Raw genomic sequence first — 19,480 nt, 5'->3', positions numbered from 1 at the left:
CCGGAGCCGCGGCGCGGGCGGGGCCATGGAGGAGCCGCGGGGGGCGCGGGGCCGGGAGGGGGGCGCGGGGCCCGGGGATGGGCACCGGGACCGGGACCGGGACCGGGATTGGGACGGGGACCGGGGTTGGGACTGGGATCAGGACCAGGACCAGGATCGGGATTGGGACGAGTCCGCCCCGCTGCTGCTGCCGCCGCCGCCGCCCAGCAGCGTGCGTGAGAGGGGGGGCGCCGGGAGGGGCTGGGGGGGGCTCGGGGCTGGGGTTTGGGGTCGGGGTTTGGGGTCTCGCCTCACGCCGCCCTGCCCTTCCTTCCCCAGCGGCCCCCCGGCTCCTCCTTCGGCTGCGCGGTGCTGAACCTGATGAACGCGATCATGGGCAGCGGGGCGCTGGGCTTGTCCTTCGCCATGGCCAGCACGGGCGTCCTGGGCTTCAGGTGAGCGGGGGGATTAATTACGGCGGGGAGGGTGATTAATTACAGGGACAGGGACAGGGGCCCAAGGAGCAGCGAGTACCGTGTGCTGTGGGCATCCCTGGGTGAGCTCTCATGCCTCTGGTTGCTCACATCTGGCCCAGCGCGAGCGCTGCCCATATTTGCTGCTCGGTGCTGATTTATTGGGCGTTTCTCCCACCGGACCCGTATATTTACATCCCCCTGCACCGATATATTTATGTCCGAGCACCGCCGTGCTGCAGAAATGGGCCTTTGGGAGCGGGGTGCCTGCCCACCCAAAATGCGTGAACCCACTGGTGCCGCCGCCGGGTGCGTGCACCGAGCTGGGAGTGGGCCGGGGCTGTCAGCTCTCACCGCCTTCTGGTCACAAACCTGGCTTTATTTCAAGTTACCCTTTGTGTTCCTGTGTGCACACGTTTCTGTGTCACGTCCTCGCTGCGATTCATGTCTTCACCCTACGCAGTGGTGCACGATACGAGAAGCGGTGGGGTTTAGCGGGTTGGGACAGTCAGCGACCAAGTGAACCACAGTCAGCAAAGAAAAGCCATAAAATGAGGAAATTGTGTCCTGTGATACACTGTTTGCAATGGAATCTTTTTTTTTTTTTTAAAAAAAAGAAACTGCATTGACCTGTAAAAATGCCTTAAATTTCACCCTCTTGTATTTTTAGCATCTTGCTGCTGATTGTTGCCAGCCTTGCCTCTTACTCTGTGTTTCTTCTGCTCAGTATGTGCATTCAGACTGGTAAGTGGGAAGGATTTATCTAACAGTGAAATTTTTCCTTGCCTGTAGTACAAAGACATGAACCCCTATAATTATTATAATTAACAACATGTTAACATATTGCCATGTCTACTTCACTGCTGTTGAAATACGTTAGGTTTTTAATGATTGCTAATTGCCATAGAATTGTAATTTCAAAATGTATTATAAAAAGGAAGTGCAAAACTATCTGGTTTCTAGATTTTCAGTTTTACTTTTTTTCAAAATACATCTATCATCTCTCCAAAAAGAGAGATACTGTATGTCGGTAGCAAAATTGTTTTGGTGCCAGTTGGACCACACCATTTTCGTGTGTGGTTGTCTTTATGCACAGTCTCACTGTTGCTTTCAGCAAAGTAAGATCCACAAACAGCCAACTTTCATTACTCTACTTGTATAGAACTATTCACTGTTCCAAATGGATACCTGTCAGGTTTTGTAATCAAACCGAGTTGTTATAATTCCCATGGCACTCTATGGATGTGTGTTATTACAGCATTTTTGATAATGTGAAGTCGTATCGCAGTCCTTAGTTAGAAATTATACTGCTTTGAGAATGTCTAAAGAGTAGATTCTAACATCTGATTTCTAATCTGCTGCTAATGTTTTAATTCTTGCTTTTTAAAAACGGTTACCGAAACAACTGGCTGGTTCCTTGAGTTCTGGTATGCAAAGATGTTACTGGAGGAATTCTCCATCTCTTCCAGTCACCTGGTTATTGTTTCCATCTCATCTGTTTTCCCCTCTTTTCAAAGGTGGTGGGAGAAAGCTTCCATTTCTTCCTTATTGGCTGTGCTTTCTATAGCTAGCTTTGGTCTCTCAGATGATTGCTTCCTGATTCTTCTTAGATCTGCTGCTCCTGTCTTCACCTGTTGAGTGATCTTCTTCATACATTCTTTAAAAAAGTCTTCGGAGGTAGGGATACTGTAATGTGTGATATCGGTGGCTGTTTGATGATTTGGGACCAAGTTTCTGGCATTCTTTTTTTCCCTCTTGGAGCTCTGTTTATTAGAAAAGATTCAAGACCTGAAATAAATAGCTAGAAAGATACATTTGAAAAAAAAGGGAGTTTGAGAGAAGAGGTGAACAAATATTACAAAAAAATGATCTGAGGTTCTGTATTACGTAGGCACTAGGTAGTATTGCGTTGTTATCTTGTAAAATAAGAAGATATCCTTGCAAAAGAACTGCTGGGGATAGTGCAAAGGAAGGAAAGGGGGGAAAACTAAACTTAGAGAGAGCTAACACACAAGAATGGTTTAACTCATTTATTGTTCAAAGGCAAAATTCTACCTCCAGAAAGAATTTTTGAAATGCATATATCCAAAACCAAAAAAATAATACTGAATGACAGGGTAAAGTATTTACGTTGTCTGAAATTAGCACCTTATGTTTAGTAATTGGTTATCACTTAATGTTGACAGGTCATACTAGCTCTAGAACTATGTTGAGATATCTGCTGGCTTTATGGCCCTCTCTGTTTGTGTGTGTTTTTTGTTTTTTTTGGGGGGGAGGGGGTTGGGGGGAGATTTTACTGTAATTTCTGTAAATTATTGAACTAATTTCATGTTAAATCCCATTCCAGAATTATGACCAGTTGTGCCTTTGCAAAGTAAAATCAGTATAAATGCTTGCTTCCAAAGTAGATAACTGAGCATTTTTTTTTAATATGTAAAACATGCAGATGTTTGTGAACGGTATTACAATATTGAGCCTAATTCATGGCAAGAAATTAGGGATTTTAGTAGTTTTCTATAAAAAACGAGCTTGGAAAATTTGATGGGTGGAAGGTAAGAAAATAAAAACGGTTTGGGGAGTGTTTGTAAGCTATTCATTCAGGTATTCAAGTCGTAAAAGTAATCCTAGGAAAGAGTTGACATATAAAATACCTTCCAAAAAGGAAGCCTTAATTCCATTTTAAACAGAGACCAAAATTTATTAAGCTCAAGCATTTTAGTTGTAGTTTAAAAACAAAGAAGTGCCTTCAGTTTGAAAATGATGTTGATCTAGAGTGACTTTGTCAAAGTCAAATGATTTACGTAGACCAAAAGAATTAGAAGGCTAATATTGCCATGTGTAAAGTGTTGGATTTGGATTAGTCAGTGTTTTCTCCCTGTGTTAATTCAGTACTACATAAATTGTTGTAGGGTTTGGGCTGACAAAAGCTAAACTCATTCAGTGAAGTAGAGGAATTGGGAATTTAAGTGGGATATACTTTGAAGTTTTGTGGCTTTGTTTTTTCCATTTTGGAGGTAGTCATGAATATTGCCAGTGTTATACTTTCCAATTTCACTTTGGGATTAAATGGGTAATTTCTTTATGGTATTAATAACATATTAGGAATTAAGCCAACCAGGCGGAATGTGTTTCTATCCATAGTGCCTAATATTTTGTTCTGTGTATTTTTGAAATTACAGAAGTAATGTGATTAAGGCTTCCTCAGTGTTCACAGAACTAAATTCATTACAAAAACAGACTAACTACAGAAAATACTCTCCTAAGGTTTCATTTTGCTGTTTTGGACTCGCGTGGAAAATTTGTTCTCTTTAGTGGTAACTCCCTGTTTATCTGTATTTGTTCCCATGCAGTAAAAGCAGCTCTTTACTAAACACATTTAAAAGTTTGCTGATATTTGATGCCATTGGGAATGGCCTTCTAAAATGCTTTTTTTTTTTTCTCGTGATCAACTGCTTCGTAAATATAAATGAAGAAAAACACAGGGTAAAATTTGATAACACATCAGTTGTTTAATTGTATCTGTATATAACTTAGTGTAACAGCAGACATAGGAGAATTTTCCAGGTTTTTGCTGTGAGCAGACTCTGGCTTTAATTTAATTTTGTCACTTAATTTACTTTTTCATAGCGTATTAATGTCAGTCGTAGAGCAGAATGTGGAACGTCGTCCTCGACAAAGTCGTGTGAGAAGATGAAATTTTATCTTTTTTCCGGTAGCGCATTGACCTGGTGTGCGCAGTACCTAGCGAAGGGACAATGCCTCGGCCGGCAGTGCGAGGGTCCAGTCCTGCCATCTGATCCCGGTCCTTGCCTGGGTCTCCCAGGTCTCGTTTCGTTTATTTCAGAGCAGCCTCGCTCAGGTGTGAAGGTCTGCCCCGAGCAGCTCGCGTTGCAGGGCTGTGCCCGCAATTAGGACGCGATGGGAGCAGGAACGGTCGTGTACCAGGTAGAAACCAGGGAGGAAAAGCAAGCGTTATGACAATACAGTTATGTGGTTTGGGGATTAATTTTACCCTTTGAGGCATTTACAACTCTGGACCGTTTTATTATATACCGAGAAAGGGAGGGGTGTTTCTCGGGGAGCTTTAATCTTTTTGCTATCGCTGGAGCTCCTAATAACAAAATGCAGAACAACAATAGAGGGCTTTAACAGGACTTCCTCCCTTCTGAAAAGGGATTGTTTTGAGTTACCATCAATATAGAAGTGAGCTTCAGCTAAAGCTCAACAAAAGAGTACAGGAAACCACAGCCTATTTCCATGTAATTATTTAAGTGAGGTGCAAGTAAAGGCAGGCATTTTGTTTTCTTCCGTTTTTGTCTTTGCTTTGGTGTGCTTTGTTTTGTTTGTTTTTTTTTTAATAACAGATTTCAACGCAGGAAGGTGTTTACCTTCAGCTGTCTTGGAAACGAGTAGTGTCGAGTTCTTAAAAGCTGGCAACGTGATAATTGATGTTTGTATTCATAGAGAGATGAAAACAGATTTTCTGTTATCGTCTTCATTTAAAAGCAAGTGCATACTTAACAAATGATAGCTTGCAACTAATTGTTGAGACTAATTTCAAAGTTCTTCATCTGTAGTATCACTTGCAAAAGGGGTTGGGAGAAGGTAATTTGCTGCCAGCGTAGTAGTAGTAAAAAAAAATAATACTATTTCTAATATTAAAGTAAATTTCTGGAAAATCTGTGAATGATTGAACATCTAGTTGTATTTTTTAGCTGGAATACAGGTGTATGTAAAAGCTATTTAGTGAATAGTATAAAATACTCCCTAAATTTGATCCTCAACTGTGTTCATTTAAAAAGGGAAAAAAAGACAAAACTGGAGCTCTTAGGTGATTTTGGAGTTAGAAATATTTTAGCTTTTTTTTTTTTTCTTCTCATTAACAGCTGTTATGTCTTATGAAGACCTTGGCCTGTTTGCATTTGGATCACCTGGAAAGGTAAGTGTCTGGTTTTATCTGTGTATTTTTCTTTTCATTCTCACACTTCCAATATATACAACTGTTCATTGCACAGTCAAGGTATACAGGTGAAATATGTAGTATAATTACAGAAGGTCTAGTATCAATAAAAAAAAAATCCATTAGTTCCTGAGAACAACTCTTTGCTACCTTTCAGTTAGTGTTTTTGGTCTATGGAAGCCTGAAGATTAGTTAACTGTGAAATAGATGTTTCTTAAATGCAAGGCTTTGTGCTGCTTTCCTGTTAGCGTGTTCACTTTTTAATTGTATTCACAAATGCGTGTTCACTGGCTTTATCATCAAGTTGGCTCAGCGATCCATTTCAGGTTGGTTATAGTCCCGTTGTACTGTTGCTATAAATTGTTAAGAGACACTTAAGTGATTAACTGGTGTTGTTTTAGTGTTTAATAGAGATCTAAGATAAGTGTTTGCCTTTCGTGTAGTTGTTACAAAATAAATAAACAAGAATATATTTTGTGCATGTTGATTTTTTTTTTCTTTTTTTAACAAGCTGTTCAGATGAACATTTCTTGTTACTTTATCTTACGGTTAAAAAAAATCATAAACCGTTTTTGGTATAAGAGTACTCAGCATGTAAGCCAAGCCTTTTTAGTAGTTTTACTCGATCTGTTTTTCTTAATAGATGATGTTCACTAATAGTGGGTACACAGGAAATGCTAATAGTGAATACAATACATATAATAATAAGACTACTATGCTCTCTGTTTCAGTTGAATGATTCTAAAAGCAGGTTTACCATGCAGAAATGCAGTTTTAATGGTTTTCTAAAAAAAAAAATAAATTAAAAAACGAGTTCTGCTTAACAGACCAGAGTTTGATTTATTCTATTTTAATGTAACAGAGAATTAAATCTGAGCTACTAGGTGTAATTCTTCCATTAGCATTAATAAGCAGATAATGAGCTTAGTCTGCATGGATCAATATTTATTGATCAGAGTTAAGATGTGATCAACATCAAGAGAAGATAAATCTTTATATTAGCAATGTATTGAATTTTTTTTTTTTCGGAGGGTCTGTTCTGTACATGTTAACCACAAGCCACTTGATGCAGAAGCCATAGAAATGTAGAGCTTAAGGAAGTATTAAAACGTGACCAAGTCTGCCCCTTCTCTGAAGTAGGGCTAAACATATATAAGCTGTTCTTGGCAGGCATTTGTTGAATCTGTTATTCCATGAACGTTCAATGTTACTCAATTAAAGAGTTTTCACAGCTTCACTGTGTAGACAAAGTCAATTATTTTTATTATTCTCCTCAATATTACTGTTTAGTAGTTCTGTTTTAAGAACTACAGTCATTTCTTATAAAAATATCGTCTGGTCTTCCATTTTCAGTGTGTACGGAGAGCATTCCATCACTGGAATATATCTCGGTTGAGAAGCTGTTGTTTCGATTAAATAATAAAGTTCGCCAAGCTTTTCCGATGAACTGATGTTTTTTCTCTCTTGAAATATCCTTGATGTTTATACATTTATCTTAAAACATGGCTGCAAAAGGGAACGCAGTAAGCTGGCTAACAACTCGACAGCAACAGCAAATGCAATTACCTATATTTTAGATCAAGCATGCCTGTTACTGCATCCTAAAACAAGATTTGTCATTACTGTGGCTGCTGCTGGTAGTTTTATCTCAGCCTGTTTTCTCTACTTGCAATCTAATAACTGTAAGTCATATATGTGATCTCTACTTCCCGAATGCATTGCTTTTAACTGGCTTTATTGATTTTTTTTTTTTAGACTCTCCTAGTTTATCACAATCATTCTGAATTCCAGTCCTGACCCTGAACTTTCTTCAGCTTAGTTGGGTGCAGATGGCAGGTTTTTTAATTTTTTTTCAATTTTTTGATTTTATTTTTTAAAATTTGTTCTTTTCTCATCCAAGTCATTCGCTAATAATACAGCCAGACCACTGCAGGACCTTGCTTGAACTGGCATCCTAGATTGACAGTAAACTACTGGTAACTGCTCTTGAAGTAAAGCAGTTATTCAACCTTATGGTGATTTCATGTCAAAAATATTTCTCTGTGTTTTGTGAGACTGGAGATTTTGTGTCGTTGGAATATTGCTGATTCTCCCTCTCGAAAGGCATGAAGTATTTCTTTCCATCTATGGCAAATGACAAGACTATATATTTTTTGCTGACTTGTGAGCTTTCAATTTATTACAAATCTGATACGTTTTTCTAACTGATCAATTGAAAAAATGGCAATTCTCCTTTCAGATTTTATTCAAAAGTAACAGTTTTGTTTTTCTTCTCATAGCTGTGGCTTGATTTTTTCCAAGCTGACTTCTGGTAGCACTCATATAGGAAGGTCCTGTTACATAATGAAGAACAGTGGGTACAGAAAGAAAAACTGTGCTATTCTAGATGATGCTGCTATTTTAGAACTGAAATGAAAACAACACTGGGAAAACTTTAGACGCTACTTCTAGGGTTTTCAGTTGGGAGTTGACAATTGCAGAGATTCAGACAAATATTTTTAATGGCCTATGGTCACTTCTACTTCCATATCAGTCCAATGTGAATAATCGCAAACACTAAAGAAAAAGCAGTGTCTATCTAGTTCACAACTTTAAAAGAATAATGACATTCATGACAGTCAAATATTCATAGTTACTCGGAGTGAGGAAGTAGTTTGTATAAATCTCTACTGATTGCCATTTCAGAGGTGAACATCAATTAGAGTGCACTTGTGTGTTTTCAGTGATTTCAGACCTCATCTGCAAAACAAGCTTCACCCTGTAACTACTGTTGTTTTGTCATCTGAGAATGCAAATGTGGTCTTTCAGGAAGTATTTTTTTTGCTTTTGTATTCATTTTAGGTTGCATTGCTTTACGTGTGTTATAAACTCTTCATTAAACAGAAGATGCCCTTCCTTTCAGTACCAGTTATTGCTTCTACATCTGGTCTGTTTAAGATGATACATGTGCTTTACGACTGCGATAGACATACGACTTTAGTTATCCTTACCTTTTCTAAAGAAATCTTTTTTTTTTTAATAGGTCCTTGTTGCAACTACAATAATTATCCAGAATATAGGAGGTAAGAAACTTCATACGCTCAATTTTAACTGAATGGAATATAATCTCCACAGTCTGCACAACTCCACAAACATCCAAGGCACTAATTAAATGCGAGTGTTTTTAAGAGTTTGATTAAAAAGAGGAAGACTTGCAGAAAAGGCTTATGTGATCATGCTAAGCTCAAGCGCTGCAGTCATGGGGTAGAAGGGGAACTTGATGCGGGCTGGACTGTATGCCTGGTGCTGACTGCATCCCGTGACATGGAGCATATCCATCAGAGCTGGCGTTGCTAATCGGAAGGGGCTGATGAGGCATAATCCACTCCCTTCTCTTCTGTACATTTGCATCTCGTAGCTGCATTTTTTTCATATCGTCTGTTTTGTTTGTTTCCTTTGGAAAGCACTAATGCGTTTTTAGTGATTTGTGTAACAACGGAGTGCTTAGCTGTGGAATTCCAAATCTGCTTTATTATAGTGGCTTTCTTTTTTTGTTAGTTCAATACCTTGGGTTTTTGAGGTGGGGAGGTGCGTGCTTTGGTTTGCTGACTTCTGTCATGTGGGCTGATAATCTATGATGTCATATGCTGGGTTCTCCAGCTCTATTCTTATTTTGTCTTCCTTTGTGCGTAATAATAAAATAACACCAACTGTGTTTTCATTAAAATAATCATCCAAGCATTCGAGCTGTTACTCAGGTATGTTTGCATAAAACACTTGAGTTACTGAATAGTAGTGCCCTTAGAAAATAATTGTCTGAAAGCTGACAGTGTTTAACAGAACAATTTCTAATTCCTTTGGCTATTTCCTTCAGATCTTTTGGATTCTTTCTTTTAGATGAGGAAGCTGTGTGAAAGCTCCCTCCTTTCCATTCCCCACCACCACGCCTAAGATACACACGTTCACCTACCATGCCAAAAGGAAACAGCCTTCCAGCGCTGTTCTTTCCTTCAGCATTACCTGTCAAGTCCAGACAATTCAGCGATCACTATTTGTTGTCACTACATAGCGACCTAGAACTAGACCAAGTTACTGCTTGTAGGATAAACTTGGAATCCTTTGTTGTACAGCAATAAAAACTGCTTAATTTAAATGGCTGTTAAAAAGCCTAGCGTTAACTTCAGGCAGGAATGAACAAACTAATTCCAAGGTTAAGGATTATTTATTCATATGGGTTTTAGAGGTTGTTCTGTAGCAAGAACAAATTTTTTAATTTCCTTTCCTGTTTGAGTGGACCTCTAAATAAACAGTACTAGACAAGGAGGGATACACAGCGCAGGTTCTGGAGACTCTGGGATCATGCACAAGACTCTGTGGTCAAAGGAAATATGACTCTCATTTCTTCCTCACAGCAGTTCATAACCTTCTCGGTGTCATTTTTAATAAAATTCAGTAACTGCAGAGGCCCAAACTAGTGTCTGCTGGATATTATCAAACTACTTACTCTGTCTTCTGCAGTGGGCTTCTCTGCCAGTAAGTAGGGCCTGTTTTGCCAACCGGTGGTTTTCTGTTTAACTAGTTAAGAAGGAGGTTTCTGCAAATTGAAACTTCTCTTTCAGATATTTTTAACTGACCTCATTTTAATGGAAGCATTCAAAACTCTTTTGCTTCTTCTGTTTCTAAGGGCAGTGCCTTTCATTTAAGGGAATGGTAGCACTTTATGCATCCTCTACATTCGTTTGCAGAATCACTTGGTTTCAAATGCACTGAAAAGAGAAAGCTGACTTTCCTTTTTTGAGCTGGTTAGAGTTGGTAAAACCAAACCATGCCCAAGTCTATCATGAAGCATACCCTGTGAAAACATGGGTTTTCACGTGCAACTTTGTCTTCCTTGGCACCTTCCTCCATACAGGAGACCTATTGTGCTATCATTGCAGGGAGCTGTCACAGCTTCTGTTCGGTATTTAGGTTTCTGTCTGGGGTCAGAGCTCCCAGCTATGGTGTTTCTCTCCTTAACAACTTCCATTTTCACTTCAGCAGAGTCCAAGTTAGCAGAGCAGCACTGTGGCAGGAATGATCATTGCAGAATAAGTCATTTTCAGCGTAACAGGCTCTTAAAGGTAGGAGAGATGAAGAGCTCATCTCACAGTGAGCCTGGGCTGTTGAAGAAATGCATAGAAAGAAAGGAAATTTTTCTTGTTCTTCTAGCTCCTTCTACAGATTTTAAATGGGAATGGTGAAATTGTGGAGTGTAGTTTGTCCTGAAAGGGAGCTGCGCTGGAATTCAGTATAAAACTTACGTTCTTCGCCTTTTCCGTAGCACAATTAGGTGTTCATCTCTTTTTTTTTCTTGTTTTATGTCTGTTTGAAGGAACTAGCAGCACCGTGTCTGTTGGGCAGACTTCCAGACTCTGTCAACATCTTTAATTTCAGAGTAAGGCTAAAAATAAAATTGTTTTCTGTTACCTCCTCCATCATCAGACCTGGGTACATTGCATCATATAGTATCTTATTTCAAAAGTGATTGGAGAACATGAAATAATGAATGATGATTTGTGATTAAAATAAACGACTTTACTAGGGTTATTGTCACTAGCAGCATCTAGTCTTGGCAGTTTTAAAGTTTGGTCTGATCACTTCTAAAATTTTTGTGCGGAAGTGATTAGCATTTATTTGTGCCGGAGAGAGCTTTTTAACAATCATTTTAATACAGTTATGCTTTCTAATTTGTCATCTTTGCTTTCTGAAAAAGGAAACTTGAACTGCATGTTTGCGTTTGACATCCTAATTGCCCACACTTACAGCTTTGTGTAGATAGGGAAGCTGATTTTTCTACTAGCAGGATACCCAAAGGGGGGAAAAAACCACATTAATTTTGTGCAGCTACAGGAAAGCAGTAGTTGTCCAAACTTAGAATAAATGGTAAAATAACTCTGTTCTTTTTTTGTTGTTGTTTGTTTTAAATAATGCGAGTTCATTGCTCGGAAATTTCAACCTGTATGTCTAACATGATCACTCAACTTTCATGCAGATTTTCAGCTGCGCTGGAACACTTTTTAATTTGTGTTACTTAAATAAACATAACACATACCAAAATCTATTTAAGTACCAAAGGTTAACTGAGGATGTATCCAGAGAATGTGTTGACTTTGCAATATCCGAATGTGAACTGAGGTCATCTTCAAAAATACTGTGATTTAAAGACTTCACAGAATTCATACAAATTCTTAGCTTAGAGTTGAGAGAGATTAAACTTTGAGAATATTTGTCTATCCTTCCTTATGTCCATGTGTACTTGTTCTTGCAGTACAGATATTTGTTAACAAGGGGAAAGGTTGAATGGGATGGCCAAAATTACTCGTTTTATATTGTTCTATTTGTCAGTATTTTGGCCCAGTCCGGCAGCTCATTTGTCTAAATAACGTGATGAGTTACGTGAGCTGTCTTTTTCTCCTACGAGCTGGTGACTGTGGGGTTACAAATAGGACGCTAAAAGGATGACTGCCAAACTGCATGCTGCCAGGCAGTTACCTTGTTCATCCCCTCCTCCCATCCTGTTCACCCCAGCTCTGTAAGTGCAGTGATCTTCTAAACATCCACTTGTTGCCCGCCATGCAGAAGATCTTAAAGGGTTTTGGATCTTGTCCTGCGGCTCCTGAGCTCAGAGAGGGCCCTTGGTGCAGCTGCACGCCTGGAAGCGTGGAAGGAGCAAGGGAGGCTGCCATGGAAAACGCTCCGGTACGTGGCTCTGCGCCTCTTTTATGTAATCCTTCCCAGGAGCAACCGGATTTGGACCGAGTCCCTGCTATTGTCCTAACAGCGCTGTGCTTCTAGGAAGTGATGGATGAGGCGCAGCGGGCCGAAGCCCTGGCCTGGCACCACGCAGGCCTTCCCCTGGCCTGGTCGGGGAGGTTCTGCGAGCTCGGTGGATGCTCTCCTAAGGAGCAAGGACAGGAGTTTCTTCTCCTAGAGCCGTCACTGCTGATCTGACTGAGAAGCAGGGCAGTCCTCACCACCGTACCCAGGAGAAAACCGGTAGGAATCTCAAAACATAATGTAATGAAGTTGGAGCAGGAATTATTTCAGTGAGGCTGGTGGAAAATGGAGACAAACACAATAAAGCATTGCACAAGAGCAGCTCACAATCTATTGCCAACACTAACAAATCTTCAGCGCTGAGGTCTAGCAGGAAGTCTGTGGAGAGTTTTACAGCATACTTCTCTGGGCTGCGGGCTGGTATTAGCTGAAGGTCACCGCTGTCGGGAGATGCGGCTCGTCGCAGAGCGCCGGGTACTGGTGATGCACGGAAACATAAATTGAAACTGCTGAGAACATGAGTTTAATTATTTAAAATTTATTAGCAGTGGGATTAAGTGCAACAGCAGAACATGTGGTGCAGCCATGTAGCATAGGTGGTCTGTAGCAGGATTTTTTTTGCACTGGGCTTTCTCTTTTCAATTTCTTGCAGTAGGCTGAGATGCACAGAGCTCTCCTGCTGAGGATCAGTGCGAGTAACCGGCCTGCTTTGGCCTGTACCTGAATGAGCCTTGCAGCCTCTCTTTGGATCCACGCTTTCCAGATAGCAGCCCTAATTTTACGAAGAATTGTAGGGTTTCTGGTATGAACAGAGTTTAGTTAAGTGTAATTTCTCTAACTGGTTTTCCAGATTTCCTTTCAGTATTCTGCAATTAGCATGTACTCAAAGGTACACGATTTTCTTCTTTGTAATAGTCAGTCGTGAGGAGAAACGCCTGTGCTGTACCCCTCGAGCGCTGCTGTGTCCGCGGCTCTGCCTGAGCGCTGCAGGCGGTAAATAGGAGCTCTAGGATTAGTCCTGATGGCAGACGCAGTTCTTCAGCTGGATTTTACAGCCCATTAATACACTCAACACGACGGACAGCACACGGAAACCCTGCTCCGAACGTAATCAATCCTAACTATATTGCATCTTTAAGTCTGGCGAGCTCATACCCATCGCATGGGGCCGTGCTGGGTGCCTGCAGCGCTCCCGCACCACCACCTGCTGGCCTTGCCTGGTGCCTCCGACCCTCCGGGCTGCTTTTTGCTGTTTCTTCTTCTCCTTTTTTCTGTTTTGGAGATGGACATTGAAGTGTTTGACTCCTGAATTTGCTTCGTGGGGTGGGGTATGTGTGTGCTTCCTGTGTCAGTACTTGCAAGTGCTCTGCACGTATTTTAAAACAACACCAAAACAAAATCAAATGTAACCAATGACCTTGTTTTACCAAGTTAATTGGGCATTTTTGTTTTGCCAGCTTTTTCTTCCTCAGCGTTCCTCAGTTCTGCAATTTAATTTTAAACGTATTTACAAGATTTGTCCCAAATGTAACTGGAGCAAATATTTTGAGAGAATGAGGGCTATGTTGGAAAACCCTTCTTTTTCTAATCAGAGTACAGTACTCTACGGACTGAAAATAATTGAAAAGTGTAAATCATGAAGAATAAAATACAGTCCTCAGCATGTAACAAGCTGTATCATTAATACCTTAAGAAATTACTGGGCTTCCATTAAGTATGGGAAGTCTAATTCTGTTTTCAAACAAACTCAGTGTTTGTTTTCACAATGCAGTTTGCTTTTAACCTGAAAGCCTAATTATCCTTGCTGTTTCACAGTGAGGATTTCCAGTGCAAAGCTGCCTTAATTAAGGGCAGGTTTGTCTGCTCCTGTACTAATTTAACAATTAATGACCCGTGCTGTTACGTTTCCATATTGCAGTGAATGGTTGTTGGAAAGGCTTGGTATTGTAAAGAATATTAACCCTGCTTTAAAAACAAAACAAACAAAATAACAAAAATCCCAACCTGAAGCTATACGTTGAGATATGAAGAGCTACGTGGCAGTTATATTAGCATAACTGTGGAAATACAATTAAACTAGTGAAATTTTACTAAAATAAATCTGCTGTTTATGAGTTCCCTGGGGAATAACTTTTTTCTTTTTTTTGAAGCTTGCTATGGATAAGTTTCCAGTGTAATTCAGATAAAAGCTAAACTTAAAAGGAAGAGGGAGGTTGGGGAGAAGAAATTCAGCAGGATGGGTGTCATAAAGTACAGATCAGCAAAGAAGTTGACGACCTCTTTCTGTTGTCAGAACTTGCTATACGAAAAAGCATTCCATCTTTTTTCACGCACTGAAGTCTACATTTCCCTTCTTTAAAAAAAAAAGACAAACGTTAAGCTTCCGCTAAGAGGAAATCCTAAGAACAATGCATAAAGTAATTGGGAAACTTCTTAAAATTGAATATGTGGGGGATTCATTGCGAAACAAAAACAAAAGAGCATGCTCCTAAGGATATGTGATGTGGGGGCCAAAATAATTGATGGTTTTAAATGGCATCCATGCATCATTCCTGATGTTTCTGCAGTTTGAATTACTTACAAGGAGCTTGTTGCAATATTGAAACGCTTCTGACCTTGCTATTCCGTTCTCATTCTTTGACTGGAGGGGAAAAAAAATCAACAACTTGCCCAGAATCCAGTATTTTGCTCTCTAGTTTCACTTTCTTTCTTGAAATCCTTTCCTGTTGTCCTTTTTGTCACCCTGGCTGGATCAGGGCATATTCAAGTTTAAACAGCCTCCGTTACCAACAAAGGGAGGCACAAGCCCAAATGGATTTGTCACAAGCGGTTGCTATGAAGGATCCAGCTCTCCTTGGCTCGAGCGTGCTGTGACCGATAATGTTTATTCTAGTGCTATTTCTGTCTCTCGGCCTCTAATCTTTTCAGCATTTGGGGGAAAAGCAGGGATCTTATTGCCAGAACTCTTCAGAGAGTTAGACGGTGAGCATTTTCATTTGTCTTAATGATTTGTAGGCATTTGTGAAGAATCTCCGTCTTACCCAGTGTTCCCCCAAGATGAAAACCAAGATTGCTCTGTCTGCTTGTCCCAGCGCCCAGATCAGCACACCTTTTTTTAGTAGAAGCTGAAGAGGCAGTGTAGTTGTATTGATAAAGCCTATTTTTACCCAGCCCCTTGCCTTCTCCTGCATTTGGAGGGCAGCCTGCATCCATTTTTGCACAGTGCATAATAGCGTGAGACGTATTTGCAGTGATTTAACACGATCAACTAGAGAGGTAGATGAGGAAAAAATAACCAGAAGAGTTAGATTCAGTCCCTTCAATGAAATGAAGGGATTTATCACCAGCCATTTTCTAAGAAAGGAATAACTTAAACGTTTACGCATAAGTTTAATGCACATATTCTCTTGTATCATTACTGTGGATTTCAGCAACTGATCATTTTTGGGGTAGGATAGTAAGGAAAAGTTGCGATTCTTTTTCTGGTGACCAAAAAGCCAATCACACGTTCGATTTAAATTGGGGCTGTGTCATAAGAGGTGTTTTGGAGACTAATCTATAAACAACCTTGGCTTCTCTTTTCTCTAGCAGCTAAAGGTGTTTTTTTTTTTTTTTTCCTCTGGTGGGGGCCCATATTATTAGTGTGAAACAATATTATAGTACAAAAAGGACATGATGTTGGCAAAAACAAGTTATAATATGATAATGAAAGTTTAATGTGAGTACCCTATTTTATATTTCACTTCCTTTATTTTGTTGTTTTTTCATTAGAGTCAATGCAATGTTTTTGGAATATTGTAAGGTGATAACTGTTTTAAGAACGTAATTTCTCGCTGCTTTCAAGATGCTGGTAAACCTATTTAGTAATAAAGTAGTAATATCATTTTGATTTCTGCTGAGTAATGTTTTAGTGTCCGAATATTGGCTTCTGTTGAATGCAGAAGTTCAGACCTGCATAGTTTTCCATCAAATAGCTCTTGGTGTATACTGTCAATATGCAAAGTCAGGACGTAAAAATTAGGAAGCGACTGCATTAAGGTTGCTAAAGTAGCTGGAGTCTGCACTCGTTGCATCTGCATGTTGCTAAAATCTCAAGTTACATCACTGTACGCCTTTCGTTTTGCAGGAAACCTGTCTCATTCAGTGCTAAAGATAGGTGTCTCATCTTGCAAAGAGAAGGCAACATCAAGAAAAACTATTATTTTTGAGTTTAGGGGATGAAATGGGATGCAAGAGCAGTAAGTTCTGCTCTCACGTTACGTACAGGAAAGGGGAGCAAACTGAAGGGAATGTTGCTCCTGACATCTGCTACTTTTTTTGAGCACTTGACTTCTAAAGAATAATGTAGATCTAACATTGTTTTTTCCTTTTACATGATAAAAGGTGCCTTAAAAGTTAGCCTTTAAAATGTTACAACTATTTTGCAAGTGACAGGAAGTCAATATTTCAAAAGTGGAATAAATCAAAGCCCAAGATGGGTTTTTTGTTGTGTTCACTTGTGCCACAGTTTAGCCTTGTGACTGTGTAATCTCTTCCTTCCGTTTTACATCAGGACTGCCAAGGGTAGTTGACATTTAGTTTTTACGATATAACTTGACATGCTTTTGGTCATGGTGGGCATCAGGGAAGTTACGTAAAGTTTCTTTTTTGCAGTGGAAGAAATGATTTTTTTCTCTGGCATACCGTAAGCACTTTATTCCTACTGGAGATAATATTTCATTTGCTGCGTCCTTTTTCAAGTTACTTCTCTGTTTTGATTTCAACTTTAAAAACAATCAGTGTTCTGCACTCACTTTGTAGTGAAATGTATAATTTATAACGTATAATTTATTATATATTATTTATTCATAGTTTATAGAGTGTCATACAGTGGTTAGTGTCTTTTACTTCTTTCATGCTGAGCAAAATTTCAAGGATCTGTTTCTCATGAGAGGTACAGCTGCATTTGTAAATTAAAAAAAAAAAAAAAAAAAGGCAAGATTTGACTTTTTCAACTGTATTTAGTGAGGGCATCCTGCCCCAGTTTATTTAAGAGATTCATGTCTTATCTGAGCATCAGGCTATAAATTACTTTTTTATTTGTTGTCTTCATCTTATAGAACAAACAGGAGAAGATAAACTGACAAAAAAAAAAATCCTACTATGTGAGATTGTTTCCCATATGCACAGAGAGAGGAAGAAAGATGCATACAAATGTTTAGCATGTGCAAGTTTCTTAGTGCATGATTGGTTCCCTACTTCTGAGTGGAATTCAGTGAAATAGGACTCCTCTTTTAAAAACAAAGAGTAAGTGCACAACAAAGGATAAGTGATCAAATGATTAGCCAGAGGCTAATAGGAATGCAAGGCAAGAGTGACAGATTGCATATTAGGAGGAAATCTGATCTGGAAATTAAATTGAAGCTTTCTGCAGCTGAGCCTGCAAAAGAACTAATTTTAAAATCTTCCTGAAGTACATAAATATATCAAAGTTGTGAATTGCTTGTGTAAAAGCAGTGTATAATACGAGAAAGAAGGCTAAAGGATAAATAAAGTTGAACTAAAATTTAGAGGAATTTTTCTCTTTTCCACACACAATATTATGAGAATACATCTTTGCTCAGGGTGAAATATGCATCTGCCTCTGTCTTTAGCATGAGAAAGTGTGCTGATTTTCTTACAAATTCTGGTGATGTACAAATGCACATGCTGTAAAGATCTGTGTGGTTGAATTCCCGTTCTCCAGTATGCAAATAGAGTAAAATCAGGACAGCAGATAAATATCTCACCACCAACAAGCAACGGCTACATGTCAACAGGGGAATATACTAAAATAAGAGAAAAATCAGAGCTTTTAATTATAAAGCAGTGAATATTTCCTTATTTAGTGACCTACCAACTGTTTTTAATTTAACCTTGCGGTAGGTAGATGTCACTCTGTATTAATACAATTCCCTTACTTTATGGGGACTGCAGTCCCTTTCTTCAGATTTAACGTTAACTGCTGTGGTACAGCCATGTCAGAGTCCACATATTTTCCAGGGTTCAAAACACTCTTTTTTTTTTTTTTTTAAATGCACTCTTCAAAAATTAGTTTATGGAAGTTTGCTGTCTTACTTTAAAAAAAAAATATGTTATTATTTTAATGCATTAGTAAATACGCCCCACTAAAATTCTAAAGAATTACTGAATGCAAAACAGTAAAATTTGAGTGCAACAGATTAATTTTTGCCAAGCTTTAAACATAACTGAAGGCAATTGTGGGCATGTTGCTAAAATTACTTGTTTTTGACTGATGGAGGTTTCAAGTAGGCTTTGATATGTGTTGAATCTGTTTGTAAAACTTGATGCTTTGAGTGTTTCTCTGCTGGTTTCTGGGTCATATAAATGCTTGATGTTTATGTAAAAGCAGAAAGCGACATGAGCAGTATGTGAAGGTATCAGGTTAGTATCAGTTGTAATAAAAGTGTAAGAACTCTTACTTAGGCCTTTGATCATTTTATGGAGTAAAAAAGAAAATTGATACTGTGAATTAGCTTTTGGATTTATTTATATGCATCATTGCTTTCTTATGAGTAGAAATATAAACAAATAATCATCATTCCCTTAAGAGTAGCTAACAATTTCTCTTCGTGTTCGCAGTTCCTGAAAATCTGCGCATGCAGTATATGCAGAACCTTTCAAGTCCCATTCTTGTGTTTAAATTTGTCATACATTTTTTTAATGCAGCAGCAATTGAGCAATAATAAAAACGGAGTCTTTATGAAAAATCCATTTTATTGATAAACAAATCTCACGATTTACTGTCATCATTGTTAACATCTAATAAACAGTAGGGAAGAAGAAGTGCTGCGGCCTTAAAGTCTGTCTCTGGCTTGTAGATCCGTACTCCTAGGTAAAAGGTCTGTCCTGTGTTCTGTGTTGTTTTGTTAGTCCCTTGTCTTCTATTTTCCTTGTTTCAAGGCTCACATCGTAACAGCCTCTTTGGAGGCATTAGCTATCATCAGTACAATACTCAGGGATTTGCAGCTATTTTTAAAGGAAGCGCATGAGAAAATGAATTTTGACCCTGGTGCCATGGTGTCTAATATGTGGCTGAGATGTTCCAGTCGTGACCATGCTGGTTAAGCCATGCTAATTGTTACAAACAGAGATACTGGTATTCCTCTACTAAATCTGCTCTGCTTCTGTTTGCAGCTATGTCATCTTATCTTTTAATTGTTAAGTCTGAACTTCCTGGTGCTGTTGCGGGCTTCTTAAGTGGAGACGAGAGCGGGTAAGGAAAAATGCTTCA

General features: G+C 39.2%; 1 protein-coding gene across 1 annotated transcript in view; it reads left to right on the top strand.

The window, feature by feature from the left end:
- The first annotated feature begins 10 nt into the window (after positions 1-10).
- The window catches only part of SLC38A6 (solute carrier family 38 member 6), a 41,095-nt gene continuing 21,625 nt past the window's right edge, over positions 11-19,480 (top strand). Inside the window, exons 1-6 of the mRNA XM_080592852.1 lie at positions 11-211; positions 319-434; positions 1,123-1,196; positions 5,339-5,391; positions 8,435-8,474; positions 19,384-19,462. Coding sequence (XP_080448978.1) covers positions 26-211; positions 319-434; positions 1,123-1,196; positions 5,339-5,391; positions 8,435-8,474; positions 19,384-19,462 — 548 coding nt within the window. The 5' untranslated portion in view covers positions 11-25. The remainder of the gene's footprint in view (positions 212-318; positions 435-1,122; positions 1,197-5,338; positions 5,392-8,434; positions 8,475-19,383; positions 19,463-19,480) is intronic.

This window comes from Anser brachyrhynchus (assembly GCF_964034855.1).
Source record: "Anser brachyrhynchus genome assembly, chromosome: 5".
Lineage (NCBI taxonomy): Eukaryota > Metazoa > Chordata > Aves > Anseriformes > Anatidae > Anser > Anser brachyrhynchus.
The sequence above is the reverse complement of the archived record's forward strand: the minus strand, read 5'-3'. Positions and strand labels throughout refer to the sequence as shown.